The following is a 16,324-nucleotide window of genomic DNA, read 5'->3' as shown; positions in this document are numbered from 1 at the left end:
ACATTTTTGTTCATTTAGTTTAAGAGAAAATTTTAGATTTCTGAATTTTAGTAATTTTTCCAAAAAATAAAGTAAATCTTACAGACATACAGATTTTGTTTTGTCTTACAGATATTCAGAAATCAAGCACTTTTCAGATAAAAGCATAATGGAGGCTGTTCTGGTTTTACTGCAGAAGAAGTGAGTCAGGTTCTCCAAGATAGAGAAAAAACTTTTTTTAAACAATAATACAGTGAGACTGAGAGGACCAATGCAGCTTTAAAGGCAAACGCTCATGACAAATACTGACCAGGTTTATTCATTACTGATATTTAGAGTCCTTTTTTTTTATTATTATTATTTTAGAAATGTTTAATTGCATTGTTGTTGAAGGCACAATGCTTATTCAGAATTTATTTACATGGACATAAATATTTTGCACAGAACTGTTTGTGTGTGTTTTAGCCAGAAATTAAACTATGTGTGACCTGCATAGCTAGTCTAACAGGAGCCATGTATGTATGACCAAGACCACACAAATCTCTCTCTCTCGCTCTCTCTCTCTCTCTCTCTCTCACACACACACACACACACACACACACACACACACACACACTCCAGAGCAGACAGAGACACACGTATGGGACATGCTTTCAGGGCCACTGATGTCCCATTCACTGTATAATTAATAGAGTGTAAAGACACAAGGGTTCTTGGGGTCTCCTGGTGGAATCATACACATAAACACATACACACACACACACCAGAAAAACTGAACTTGGGCTCAGAATTACACACACTCCTCCCCACCCCTCAAATAGCATCTGGTTACAAAACACACAATCTCTCATAAACTGCGAGGTCAACAAGAGAGAACATTTATAACATAACACTCAAATATTACACAACAAAAATATAATTAAAAAAGGCTGCATTCTAAACCACATGGTATTTATACTGTCTACTGACTACAGACTACACCGTACACTATTTAGTCAGTCATCATCTAGTGAACATTATTAGAAGCACTACCCGATGCCAAGGTCCATGACATGATGCAGAGGTCCATTTTTTACCTGCGGGCATCACAACAACCCTAACACACAAGCCGAGGGGAGAGTGGTGAGGAAACACTAGAGCTGTAGTACAGTCCACTGTTGTGTTCCAGACAAGTCCAAGACCGTGAATAGCCGAGATCAAGTCATTACCAAATCTTAAGGGTCTCCATCGGTGGACAGTTCATGATTTCAGCGGAATAGACTTCATGTTGAGACTATGGTGAATCTCCTGATTATACAGTTACACTCTTTGTTTCATCATATAGCACACAGTTATAGAAGGGGTGTATTTATTTATAATCGCACTATCCGGTGTCACCCAGGTGAGGATGGGTTCCCTTCTGAGTCTGGTTCCACTCGAGGTTTCTTCCTCATATCGTCTCAGGGAGTTTCCACTGTTAAAAGCGCTATACAAATAAAACTGAATTGAATTGAATTAAGGGGGTCAAGGCCAAATCAAGGTCAAGATCAAGACTGACAAACATTAAATCCTTTTCAAGGTCAAGCTTATTTCTCAGCTAGGCTTTATTCATGCATTGTGCAATGAGTATACTGTTTTCTAGAAGAATTGTTTACTTCTTGTCAAACTATAGGCATGTGAAAGTAAAAGTAAACATTCATTTTACTCCTGGTCAAGACCAAGAACATATTTAGCGAGCCCAATGCCCAAGACAGAGACAAGTCCAAGTACAAATGCCAGTAAGTCCAAGATAATACAAACCATGTCTTGAGACCAGACATTTTGCTATTTTAAAGGTTCCTAATTTTGTTTTGGAGGTCTCCTACAATAGGTTTACATGCATCCAAGGTCAAAAAACATTTTAATTTTCTCATAATATATATTGCAGCATCTTTTCTCAAGGTGTCTGAAACGGAAAGATCAACCCCTAAACCCCTCCTTTCCTAAAGCCTACTCTGCTCTGATTGGTCAGATGGCCCAGTCTGTTGTGATTGGTCTACCACTTAGGTTGGTAGACCAAAATGCATTTTAACCACTGACTCTTCACATCCTCATCATTTGAAAGTGCATGCAAAGTGGATTTGCTATCACAGTGCAGAAAACATCCTCTTCTCGACACAAACCAAACTCTTCCATGCCTCAGCTACAACTACAGTGTTTAAGGGGGTCACAGTAGACGTTGCTCGTGGGCAGTGAACGACCATGAAGACCATAGGTGGGCATTATGCAAATTTGTTACAAATCTACATAGGTTGGAGCAGGAAGTAAAGGCTGGAAATACTGACGACTCGTTTCAGGCAATTCAGACTCGGTTGGGAGACAATAACTCCATGTGTCGTGGACTTTGATCTTTGAAACTTTGCAGACCTTTTACATTCAGAAACAGCTCTATAACACACACACTACATTAAAGGTAATATCCGAAAAAGCACAATAGGGGCACTTTAAGTTCAAAAGTTATGTCAGTATTTATGAGGGTCCTTGTATCCAGAGTCAGGTTACACAGCTGCTCACCAGTGTGTAGATCACCACCAACATTTCCAGATTTTCCCTGGGTAGAAGTGACCGAGATGTGGTTTTTCAATTCCATACTGTCTCATACTGTCACATATAAAGGTTCAGAGCGAGCTCAGAAAGGATGGCAGAGAATACAAGGTGTGTTGACTACTGCCTCCTCTGAGCACACCTTTTTACGTTTATAATAATAACGGATCAAAAACATTGTAGGTACTGAACTGTTGGTTTTCGCTAGTGTGCACCAGTTAGAGGGTCTTCTCTGATGTGATGAGATTAGCATTTAATCAATTGTTAGCTAGTCGCTCTATAGCAGATTAGATACAGCACAAGACTCTGTCATTATTACTTAGTTCATAATGTATTATTAAACCATTACATGGTCCCGTGTTCAAAGTCAATGATTTCAAAGGCCAAAAGTTTACTTATAAGAGGAAAGTTCCTCGTATCAAGTTGGGTTATGCAGCTGCTGTTGATGAGGAAAGTTGATTTTCATGGTGTGGCATTCGGATTATTAAAATCACTTGCATGTATCTTCGTGAGTAGAGCGTCAGAGATGGGGGTTTTCGTTAGCGTTTAGACCACTGCCTTTAAACACAAACTCTCACCTTTAAAGCTGAAAGAATAATGTAACACAGTGTGACATAACAGAACGAGACAATTTAAAAATGAAAAGCTGCTAGAAAAATTGTCGTTGTGTAAAACCATTCTATATTTGGATCGTCGTGGGTTTGATGCAACATTATGCATACTGAGAGGAGGGAGGGACTTTACCGTGACACACACAGAGCTGGTGCGACTCTTTAATCTGTCCCAGGATCTGGAGCAGCGTCTCACCGAGGCCGTTTAACCTCGGCATACGACCGTCCACTTCCCTCCATCCTACAGGGAAAATGACACTGTGTGTGAGGGTGTGTGTGTTTAATTGCTATTGCATATGTGCAGTATGTGTGTGTGTGTGTGTGTCTGTGATGTACATGCTGACCAGCCAATCAGCAACAGCCTTACAGAAGTGAGTCACATAAAATGTGTGTATCTCTTACAGTGAGCCGGTCAGTAAGTATGCAATATCACTCTGTCTATAAAGACACACACACACACACACACAGATGGTAAACAGGATGATGTGCTCCTGTGTGTGTATGGGGGGAGTTGGGGACGGGAAACACAAACCCTCTATTCCCGGAATGCCTAATACAGACCCTCTCTTCACACCCACCAGTTTGTGTGTGTGTGTATGTGTGTGTGAGAGAGAGGACTAGAAGGAGACGTACAACATATGATTGGCTTAGAGAAACAGTGAGAGGTGTGTGTGTGTGTGTGTGTGTGTGTGTGTGTGTGTGGCTGTATAAGAGCCGTTCTGTCTGCTACTTTACAGCCCTCTCATAGACATGCAAATATTTCCAGTGGGAGTTGAAATGGAAAACACACACACACACACACACACATGCACACACACACACACACACACACACACACACACACACACACACAAAACACACACACATGCTCACACCCCTAAAAATGCCAGACAGAAAAAGAGTGACTGTCCCTACAAACATTAAAAACAGTGAAACAAATATTAAAGCCAATAATGAAAACAAAACGGACACACACACACATGCGCACACACACACACACACACACACACACACACACACACACATACACACTTTGGACTGATGACTCTGTAAATGTGTGTGTGTGTGTGTGTGTGTGTGTGTGTGCGTGTGCGCATGTGTGTATGTGTGTTGTTACCTGATGGAGTAGCACAGGCAGGTACAGATATCTGAGGTTCACTCCATCCCTTCATGTTATATGCAAACACCTGAACATAATAATCTACACCCTGTAACACACACACACACACACACACACACACACACACACAGTATTTAGTACATAAAATAAAGGAAATGAGCATATAAAGAAAATAAGATACACACAATAAGTCTTCTGTTTAGTTAACATGTGTGTATCAGTCTTTAATGTGTATTAGTGTGTATCGGTGTGTATTAGCATAATAGTACCACTGCCCCCCAAAACACCGCTTCAGCACCATGGACAGTGATACTCGGGCTGACCGAAACAAAAACATTCATGTACCCCTGACATGTAACTGCCCCAACCACCTCCATCATGTACTGGGATATATACTGATACAGCAAGATGAAGCCTGCTGTGGCAGACATCTTTGTTCGCTCATGACCTGAACACTGCTTTCTAGAATTTTCTTGAATCTTCAATTGCAACTCTTCCCACAAAATTACCCTTGGCCATGACATAATGGCCTACCTAGATGCAACCTTTGAACTTATTGTTGACCTTCTACAACATCTTTGGTCAATGCCAGCAGAGTATGAGGTCTTGACCCATGTTGCATTTGCTTAATTCCAGGAGGCTCTCTGAGGTGAGAAGTTTGGTACGGAGCCAAGGCATTATAAACTCAGGTGGCTTCATGAAAGACTAGGAATGAGCTAAGGGACCTCACCATGTCCCAGGAGAACCTGTTCCTGGCTCTCGGATGGACACGGACACACTTGCAGGGAGCCACTGGTGGTGTGAGGATAAAGCTTCATCCTCTTCATCCATATCACCTTACTCATTCCCAATTCCCACCCACTAGGCAGCGCTCCCATATCACACAACAGCTACCAATCAGGGAGGGTGAAGGCTAGCACATGCTTCCTGTGAGTATGGGCAAATATTAGGGCAAAATATTTCCTGTTGTGCCTCTAAGGGCCCTTTATTTTTAATTCTTTTAAGTTTGAACCTCCTGGGGTTTGAGGAGATGCTACAGGGAGCCCTAGTCACTTCACACTGCTGTTGGTCTTATCTTGTCAGCCCGAAGCCTGTTCTGTACCAACTCCAAAAGTGTTCATCCTGTGCCAGACTTGTTTCTACAGACCACTGCCTCAAACATGGCTCCACCAGATCACCCACTCACCCTGTACTGTTGTTTGAGGTCATTGAGGTAACCTCACTGAGCTTATCAGCCTAGATCTGGTCAAGCCCCTGAACCATTTGGTTTAGGGGCATGAATGTGTACTTATCATCATGGATCATTTACTTACCTGCCTTGAAAGTGTTTTTGGTGTGTCTGGGACAGATTTAAACTGGTTTAAATCCTATTTTACTGACTGTTCCCAGTTTATTTCTGTGGGTGGTTACACGTCTGTCTCTAGCTCTATCCTCACTGATGTTCCTCAGGGTTCAGTTTTAGGCCCTCTACTCTTCAATATTTATCTATCTCCACTTGGGCATCTGCTGCGATCGCTCAGCCTCCATTATCACTTTTGTGCTGACAATACCCAAATCTATATTCACTCAAAATATGGTGAAAACCTTGATGTTTGTTTTCTTTCTGAATATATTTCTGAGATAAAAACATGGATGAACAATAGCTTTCTGTGCCTGAACAGAATATAAGTTATGCTTATAGGTTTCCATCATCAAACTGTCAAAGCTGGTTCATTTTCTCTGTTTGTTGATGGCTCTGTTCTAGAGACCCAAAGTAAAATGAGGAACCTTTGAGTAATTTTTGACACCAGCCTCACATTTGATTATTTTGTACAGAGCACTGTTAAAGCATCCTTTTTTCACCTCAGAAATATAGCCAGACTGCACCCAATGCTAAACTTTTCTGTGGCTGAAAAGCTGATTAACTCATTTGTTGTCACTCAGTCGGATTACTGTAACATCGTTTTAGCCGGAGTTTCTAAATCCACAATCAACAAACTGCAATATGTTCAAAACTCTGCTGCCAGGATCCTGATGGGAAACAGGAAATGTGAGCATATTACTCTTGTTCTGGAGTCCTCACACTGGCTCCTGGTCAATTCCGTGTTCATTTTAAGATCATGATGTTGACATACAAGGCACTACATGGCTTGGCTCCGCATTACTTATCTGCTTTATTAATCCCTTACACCCCAAATCGCAGACTGCGCTCCTCACAGTGTAATCTGTTAACTGTTCCACAAACCCGCCTAAAATCTATGGGTGACAGGGCTTCTGTCTCTGCTCCTTCACTTTGGAACTCTCTTCCTCCTGAACTCAGGGAAGCTCAGACTTTTGGCATTTTTAAAGCTCTACTCAAGGCACACTTTTTTAAACTTGCATTCGACTGCTGACGTCTTTTTTAATTATTATTATTATTATTATTATTAATGTTGTTGTTCTTAGTAACTTTTATATGTTTTATTTTTCTGTGTACTGTTTATTTTGTGTACAGCGCTTTAAGAAGGTGCTTTTAAAGGCGCTTTATAAAATAAAGTTTATTATTATTATTATTATTATCATGCCACTTGATATCTGGAAACACTCATGATCAGCAAGGCCACATCTCAAAATATCACCCAGTGACAAATTCCTCGGCACATAGATAGTGTTGGCCGTATTGTGCAGGAAAAAGAGGAGGTCTGGCAAATGGAGGAGAGGGCAGCACAATCATGTTATTTCCAGATGGGGATGTTCTGGTCACCTGCAAGTTTCTAGTGATTTGGAAGGGACTCTACACCATCAAGGGTGTAGACCAGCTTGAGCAAGTCTGTCCTACTCATCTTTTTTAAATAGTGGATTGAGCCCCTACCTGACCTGCCAGTCTAAACTATGTTACAGGAACAACTGACATTCAAGAAATCAATGAATGAAGCCAGGTATTTTAGTTGATGAAGCTTCTGAAGCAAGTCTTGAGCAATCAACCAGACCCTGATTCTGTGCCACTAGTGGTCACCATAGTCTTACTACATAAGGCCATCGGAACCTTCCAGATTTGTAGTGGCTCCTTGAGACTACACAGTCTCTTCAAAATCAACACTGACTGTCAAACCCCAGGGGAGCAGGATTATTAGGCATGTTGAAAGATCACAACATATCTTGTCCCTGAAGCTCACCAAGGGACTTTTTTGTATGGTATGTGGAAGACACCCTTCTCCAGAGAGATGTACATTTATCTCATTTATCCAACCAAATATTTGTGGGTTAAGGGCCTTGCTCAAGGGCCCAGAAGTGGCAGCCTGGCAGTGCTGGGATTTGAACTCAGGACCTTCCAATCACTAGTCCAATGTCTTAACCACTGAGCTTCCACCTGAACACAGTCTTTAGTACACTAGTGGGTTTTCATCAGTGCAGTATAAATTAAGACCCCTTTCAAGAGTTAACTGCTAATAATCTGTATGGTTTCTATGTGTATTGGTGTATGTATATGTGAATACTCACAGCTCGGAGGCCTGTGATGTCACACTGCAGTAGGGTTGTGTCCTCAATCACAATCTCACCACGCAGTGGAGAAAAGGAAGGTGAAGAACTCCACACCACTAACACACACACACACAAACACACATACACAAATAAATCATTTCCTTCTTCTATTTCCCATTAAGATATATAAAGTCATGTGTGAGATTGAAGGCCAAATGTCACTGACCTCGGTATTTGGTAATGATAGCAGCGTTGAGGCACAGCGGCTCCTGAAAATTAACTTTAAGACTTGAAGAGCTGCTGACGGAGAGACGTACACAGCTGGGTGGGTCGGGGGGGCCTGCACACACACACACACACACACATAGACAAACGCACATATGTACACACGTGTAGTTTATTCCATATTTGTACCTGGTTCTTCTAAACAGGTTCGTGAGCACATATGTTACATATTAGCATGTTTATGTTATGTATGTGTGTGTGTGTGTGTGTGTGTGTTTGTTACTCACTAGCATGTGTGTATCCTGTCTGCATGCGTTTGTAGAGGCGGAGTCTCCACTCCCATGCCTTCAGCTGCCTCTCTCTATCCGTGTCAGTCCCTTCGTCTGTTGATTCCGCCCCCTTCACCTGGGCAGCCAGTTCAGACACACGTAGCTCCGCCTCCTTCACCAAGGCAACCAGATGAACTGCCCTTGCCTCAGGACTCACAACTACAAAAAACACACACCAAACACAGACTTACAGACATTAAAATTGTTTGTGTGTGTGTGTGTGTGTGGGTGTGTGTGTGTGTGTGTGTATGTGTGTGAGTCATTAACAATATGTTCACAATATGGTATGCAGTCACCTCCAAGTCTGTATATTATACTGATTGAAGTGTGTGTGTGTGGGTGTGTGTGATGTCTTTGATGTGTGCTTTGCTCATATGGAGTGCTTTGATATGACGCCACAGTGGCGTTGCAATGAGTGTGTGTGTGCGAAGAATTCATGGCCTTGTTTTTGTGTGAGTGTGAAACACATGTGCATATGTTGAGGGTTGGTGTGGAAGGTGGATGTGTATGTGTTTGTGTTTGTGTGTGTGTGTGTGTGTGTGTGTGTGTGTTACACTCTCACAATGTGGGCTCTCTTTAGCACCCCTCTTTAGTAAGAGTTTAGCCATGGGGACATTGTTAGTGAGGATGGCGATGTCGAGAGGAAGAAGCCCTTCGCTGTTTGGTGTATTTAGGTCCAGCTCTTCAACACTGAAGTTCTTCAGGAGTGATTCCACTAGATCCAGATCCTGCTGTTCCACTGCCTCAAACAATGCCCTGTTATACTACACACACACACACACACACACACACATAAGGAACATGATCAGAGACTGATTTGAGCTTTAACTGAGCAGAAGTGTACATCAGTGTGTCATTAGAATCTGTTGAAGAAACCTGTGCACACTTTTATCCCATTATGGTTCTAGAATCATCACTGCAATCCAAGAACCCTCAATGTGATGCTAGAATCATCAGTGTCACTCTGGAATTCTCTGTGTGGCTATAAACACCTCAATAAGGTTCAAAACACCTCACTGAGGTTTGTATGCCAGAACGGAGGATTCTAGATCTGCACAGACAGTTCTAAGGTTGTCTGAAGATTCTCGCTAAAGTACAAGAACATTTAGAGAGGATATAGAAATGACTCAGGATCTGCAGTGTGACTTTGATATTCTAGAAAACTGGTTAAGGATTTAGAATCCTCTGTCCAGCTCTAGAATCCATTGGGAGTTATTAGAATCTACATTTAAATTCATCAGTCTAGCTCTAAAGTTCTTTGGGAGGTTTTTTTAAATATTATTATTATTATTATTATTATTATTATTATTATTATTATTGTTATTAGAATTTTCATAACTGCTCTAGAACCCTTAAAGCAGAGTTAAATTCTCAGTGCAGCTCTACAATCCTTGGGGAGTTGTTAGAATCCTCAGTTCTTCTCTATCTGCTCAGTTCTAGACTTCCCATTATAGCGCTACAATACTTTGGGAGTTGTTAGAATCCTCTGTGCCACTTTTGAAACCTCCATGCAGATCTACAGGGGTCATTATATCATCAGAGGCATTCTAGATTCTTTGAGGAGATATTAGAATCTTGATTGCTGCTCTAGAATCCTTTTAAAGCCCTTAGTGCAACTCCTCTGTGCAGGCAAGAATTCCCAGTGAGATTCTAGACTACTTCATGTAGCCGTGGTCTCTTTAGAGTGGCTCTAGAATCGTCATTGTGGCTCAAAATCCTCAGTGTAGTTCTAAAACACTGTGGTTGTAGACATTTCGGTGAGACTCTAGAAACTGAACCTGACAGTACAGTGTCAGTGTGTGTGTAAGTGAGATTTGAGAAAGGAAGTGTGCAATACACAAACACATTTGAGCTCCATTTGCTTTATGACAGTGTGATCTCCTGGTGATGTGTCTTACCTCGTTAGCTTTGCGTAGCTGCTCCTTGTTATCTGACTCATCTGAATTTGCCATGCGAAATTTTCCAGAAAGGTTTCTATAGAGACGGCGTGCAGCATTGGGTGGTGAAGAACAGGAGGAACTTGAATATTTCCGCATTGCTGGTGGGCAATGCTCATGAATGCGCTGAGTCATCTTGGACTCCACCCTGAAGGAACAGAGAACAAGATACAAGACTGAGGAGGAGGTTCATGTTCAGCTCAGCTTACTATAGCTAACTAACAATATTCAACTTGGAATTAAACCGAGAGATGCATTTCCATGAGGACTTGAATACCCTTTAAGGTTTTCAAAATGAAAATCATGATAAAAAATGTAATACAAATGTAATTAGTCTTTATTCACATTGTCTTTATGGCACTTTCATACACTTTAATGAAGACTGGACATGCAATATAACACAAGTGCGCTAAAAATCAAGGGGCTAAAATGAAGAACTTTCCATGGGAGAATAAACGTTTGTCGGTACACATTAATCATGTACACACACACACACACACACACACACACAAATGCGAATGAGTTGTGATAATGGAGAGTTTATTTTAGAAAAGCAGGTATGTGCCGGTTGGAGATAAAAGCGTGTGTATTTGTGGCCATGCAGATCAGTTTCAAAGACAATGGGATCTACCAGCTTAAACCCTCTTACACACACACACACACACACACACACACACACATACACACACACACACACACACACACACACACCCTAAAGAATGACCACTCCACACACGGACACACACATGAGCTAAAGAATGACCAGAGATGAAAGAAAGGGGGATAAACAAGAAAGACAAAAAAGAAACCAGGATAGCACATGCCACTTCATCACCCCATCAAGCAAATGCTCATGGAACACACACACACACACACACACACACACGACTCTGCTGTGAACCAAAGGTCCCAAATATGCCAGGGGTGTGTGTCTGGCATCATACTGCATCATACCGATCCCACATTAAAAACCAGGACAAAATTTAGCACACACACACACACACACACACACACACTAGAGTTTAACACACATATTTTGAGCACCAAGGTTGAATTTGAACATAGCATGGAAAATATTAAAATATAAATCAGTCTAAGAATAGAGCCCTCCAGCTCCTCCTGTCCACCATGCAAACCCTCCACACACACACACACACACACACAAATACACACACACACACACACACACACACACACAAATACACACACACACACACACACACACACACAGGTCATCACCTGAGTGGAATAAGGAATAATGCTTTCATTACACACTGTTCCAGACACATAAACATAAAGCTTTATTGTTATTATTATTATTATTATTGTTATTATTGTTATTATTATTATTATTATTATTATTATTAATATGAACAAGCTTGTTCTGAAATATTATACTAATTAAATTAATTAAAATAATTTACCTAATTAAAACCTGAAATCAGTGCATTTACTGGCTATTTTTTGGGATACAATTAAAATGTCATTAATGTTATGTAAATTGATATTTTTAATTTGCATATGGTCAGTTATATGTGCTGAAATATTTACTTTAAATAACACAAACTCCTGTGCAGTAAAGAACTGTCAGGTTTCTGCCTTCCAACAAGAACAAAATGAGAATTACATTTCAGAAAGCAATAAGTTACACCACACAGAGTTGTTCACAATTATTCAGTACAATATTACAATATTTAAAATATAAAATATGATTATGGCTCCAACACACAGAATGAGTTGTGACGAGACATCCAGAAATGACTTTATTGTCAAGTGTTCATTCAGTGTTAATGTTATCACATATGATACTTTACTTTGGCATATTTTAATTATTACAGATTGAGAAAGAAGAGCAGACCATGGAAGAATAAACACTAGAAGAGTGAGACAGGCATAAAGAGTGAGATAGACAGAGAGATTGAGACAGAAGGAGAACAAGACAGATATGGAGAGTGAGACATATAAGTAGAGTTGGACAGAACGTGAGAGTCAGACATATAAGGAGTGTTAGACAAACCATGAGAGTGAAGTGAGACAGTGAGAAACGGTGAGAGTGAGACAGAAAGTGAGACATATAGGGAGAGTTAAACAGACTGTGAGAGTGAGAGATAGAGTGAAGTGAGACTGTGAGAGTGAGACATATAGAGGGAAGTGAGACAGTGAGAAAGACAGTGAGAGTGAGACATAAAGTGAGAGTGAGAAAGACAGTGAGAGTGAGACAGAATGTGAGAGTGAGACATATAGGGAGAGTTAGACAGACTGTGAGAGTGAGACATAGAGTGAAGTGAGACAGTGAGAGTGAGACATAGAGTGAAGTGAGACAGTGAGAGTGAGACATATAGAGTAAAGTGAGACTTCTCTGTCTCAGTGAGAGTGAGACTTCTCTGGCTTCTGTATGTGTCCTGAAAAAGGAAAGTCTGAAATTTGATTCTTGGCACCAGACAGACTGGAGGCAGGCAGACTGGCCAAATTCAGAGGGGTGTGTGTGAGTGAGAGAGAGAGAGAGAGGGAGAGAGTGTAAGTGAGTTGGGGTGGTATTAATGGTGTGTGCGTGTGTGTGTGTGTGTGTGTGTGTGTGCGCGTGTGTGTGTTACCAGGGTCAACATTAACCCCTCTTATCTACTACTAGGCCAAGTGGAGCCAGTCTAACCCTGGGACCCTCACACACACTCACACACACACAAGCGACGGAATGAGAGCTAATCAGATGGCATGCCCGTTTCAAAGCTACGCTCACGGCTCCGCTTGTCACCACAGAGACCTTCACATAGCAACCACTTTCCACCTGTGTGTGTGTGTGTGTGTGTGTGTGTGTGTGTGTGAGTACATGTTTGTGTGCATGTATGAGAAATTGTGCGTTTAAGTGTATTCTTAAGTGTGTAGTATGTAAGTGCATGTAATTGTGTGTGTGTGTGTGTGTGTGTGTGTGTGTGTGTGTGTGTGAAGATCCCATTTGTAAAGTGTGTATGGCTGATTATTGTGTGGTATGTGTATATGTAATAGGGTGTGTGGTGTTATATTAGTGTGTAGATGTCAGTATTTATGAGAGAAAAGTTCTGAATACTTACAGCAGGCACTTAACACAGACTTCCTGAGATTCATTACTAAAATTACTAACATTGTTAAAATTATTATTAAAATAATTAAAATGCTTCTATTGTACATTGTGGCTTAATGGCACACATACATCCAGGTATACAAAGTTTATGAGAACACACTTTTTTTTATCATCCTACCAATACACTACAAACGAAATAACTCTCTCTGCATTTCTACACACACACACACACACACACACACACACACACACACACACACACACAAATTCAGGAATATAGTGTTTATGGGGACACAGTCACTACCATGGTTTATGAGGACTCAGCTTTCTTATAATTTTCTATCAATGACGTACACGTGAAATATCTGATTCGTGTGTGTGTGTGTGTGTGTGTGTGTGTTGGGGTCACTGGGCACTATTTCCCCCCATGATGGAGCCACCATGGCTGGGGTTACACACACACACACACACATGGCGACACTCTTCTGTCTCTGTTCATCATAATTAGAGAGATTTTACTTCCAGTGTGTGTGTGTATGTATGGGTGTTTGGAGGAGGGCGGGGCTGGAAGGGGGGGGTACAAGGGGGGGGGGGAACAGGTGGCAGGCAGCAACTCAGTAATGCTATTACTACTGTAAACACACACATACAGTTCATTAATGAGAGCAATGAGTTACATTCAATAAGATGTACACTTTTTACAGGAGGAAAATCTCACACCCACCCACCCATCCGCCCATCCACCCACCCACACACACACACACACTACTCTTATATAACGCTATATATATATATATATATATATATATATATATATATATATATATACAGTATCTCACAAAAGTGAGTACACCCCTCACATTTTTGTAAATATTTGATTATATCTTTTAATGTGACAGCACTGAAGAAATGACACTTTGCTACAATGTAAAGTAATGAGTGTACAGCTTGTGTAACAGTGTAAATTTACTGTCCCCTCAAAATAACTCAACACACAGCCATTAATGTCTAAACCGCTGGCAACAAAAGTGAGTACACCCCTAAGTGAAAATGTCCAAATTGGGCCCAAACTGTCAATATTTTGTGTGGCCACCATTATTTTCCAGCACTGCCTTAACCCTCTTGGGCATGGAGTTCACCAGAGCTTAACAGGTTGCCACTGGAGTCCTCTTCCACTCCTCCATGATGACATCACGGAGCTGGTGGATGTTAGAGACCTTGTACTCCTCCACCATCCGTTTGAGGATGCCCCACAGATGCTCAATAGGGTTTAGGTCTGGAGACATGCTTGGCCAGTCCATCACCTTCACCCTCAGCTTCTTTAGCAAGGCAGTGGTCATCTTGGAGGTGTGTTTGGGGTCGTTATCATGCTGGAATACTGCATACTGATCATGCTCTGCTTCAGTATGTCACAGTACATGTTGGGATTCATGGTTCCCTCATTGAATAGCCGTATGAGTGCTGCCAGTATTGCTGCAGAGGTTGAAGGGGTGGGGGGTCAGCCTGTCAGTGCTCAGACCATATGCCGCACACTGCATCAAATTGGTCTGCATGGCTGTCGTCCCAGAAGGAAGCCTCTTCTAAAGATGATGCACAAGAAAGCTGGCATACAGTTTGCTGAAGACAAGTAGACTAAGGACATGGATTATGAGACCAAGATAATCTTATTTGGTTCAGATGGTGTCAAGCGTGTTTGGCAGCAACCAGGTGAGGAGTACAAAGACAAGTGTGTCTTGCCTACAGTCAAGCATGGTGGTGGGAGTGTCATGGTCTGGGGCTGCATGAGTGCTGCCGGCACTGGGGAGCTACAGTTCATTGAGGGAACCATGAATGCCAACATGTACTGTGACATAATGAAGCAGAGCATGATCCCCTCCCTTCGGTGACTTGGCCGCAGGCCAGTATTCCAGCATGATAACAACCCCAAACGCACCTCCAAGACGACCACTGCCTTGCTAAAGAAGCTGAGGGTGAAGGTGATGGTTTAAACCCTATTGAGCATCTGTGGGGCATCCTCAAATGGAAGGTGGAGGAGCACAAGGTCTCTAACATCCACCAACTCCGTGATGTCGTCATGGAGGAGTGGAAGAGGACTCCAGTGGCAACCTGTGAAGCTCTGGTGAACTCCATGCCCAAGAGGGTTAAGGCAGTGCTGGAAAATAATGGTGGCCACACAAAATATTGACAGTTTGGGCCCAATTTGAACATTTTCACTTAGGGGTGTACTCACTTTTGTTGCCAGTGGTTTAGACATTAATGGCTGTGTGTTGAGTTATTTTGAGGGGACAGTAAATTTACACTGTTACACAAGCTGTACACTCACTACTTTACACTGTAGCAAAGTGTCGTTTCTTCAGTGTTGTCACATTAAAAGATATAATCAAATATTTACAAAAATGTGAGGGGTGTACTCACTTTTGTGAGATACTGTATATATATATATATATATATATATATATGTATATATATACCCTGATCAGACATAAGATTAAAACCACTGACAGGTGAAGTGAATAACGTTGATTATCTCGTTACCGTGGCACCTGTCAAGGGGTGGGATATATTTATTAGGCAGCAAGTGAACAGTCAGTTCTCGAAGTTGACGTGTTAGAAGCAGGAAAAATGGGCAAGAGTAAGGATCTGAGCGACTATAACAAGGGCCAAATTGTGATGTCTAGATGAATGGGTCAGAGCATCTCCAAACCAGAAGGTCTTTTGGGGTGTTCCTGGTGTGCAGTGGTTAGTACCTACCAAAAGTGCTCCAAGGAAGGAGAACCAGTGAACTGGCACATGAAATATCTGTCAATCAGGGTCATGGGCTCCCAAAACTCAATGATGCGTGTGAGGAGAGAAGGCTAGCCCGTCTTCCTACAGAAGAGTTACTGCAGCACAAATTGCTGAAAAAGTGTATGCTGGCTCTGATAGAAAGGAGTCAGAACACACAGAGCATCACAGCTTGCTGTATATGGAGCTGTGTAGCTGCAGAGCGGTCAGAGTGCCCGTACTGACCCCCTGTACACCTACAACACCTACAATGGGCACGTGAGCATCAGAATGGACCA

At 41.7% G+C, this 16,324-nt stretch overlaps 1 protein-coding gene across 22 annotated transcripts in view; it reads right to left on the bottom strand.

The window, feature by feature from the left end:
• The window catches only part of LOC128615659 (ankyrin repeat and fibronectin type-III domain-containing protein 1), a 73,842-nt gene that overhangs the window by 10,687 nt on the left and 46,831 nt on the right, over positions 1-16,324 (bottom strand). For all 22 annotated transcript variants that reach the window (XM_053637922.1, XM_053637932.1, XM_053637887.1 and 19 more), the window contains 7 exons: positions 10,166-10,352; positions 8,830-9,031; positions 8,226-8,426; positions 7,940-8,053; positions 7,732-7,829; positions 4,270-4,360; positions 3,286-3,393 (listed from right to left, as the gene is read on the bottom strand). In XM_053637922.1, the coding sequence (XP_053493897.1) occupies positions 3,286-3,393; positions 4,270-4,360; positions 7,732-7,829; positions 7,940-8,053; positions 8,226-8,426; positions 8,830-9,031; positions 10,166-10,352 (1,001 nt within the window). The remainder of the gene's footprint in view (positions 1-3,285; positions 3,394-4,269; positions 4,361-7,731; positions 7,830-7,939; positions 8,054-8,225; positions 8,427-8,829; positions 9,032-10,165; positions 10,353-16,324) is intronic.

This window comes from Ictalurus furcatus, chromosome 1 (assembly GCF_023375685.1).
Source record: "Ictalurus furcatus strain D&B chromosome 1, Billie_1.0, whole genome shotgun sequence".
NCBI classification, from domain to species: Eukaryota; Metazoa; Chordata; class Actinopteri; order Siluriformes; family Ictaluridae; genus Ictalurus; species Ictalurus furcatus.
The sequence above is the reverse complement of the archived record's forward strand: the minus strand, read 5'-3'. Positions and strand labels throughout refer to the sequence as shown.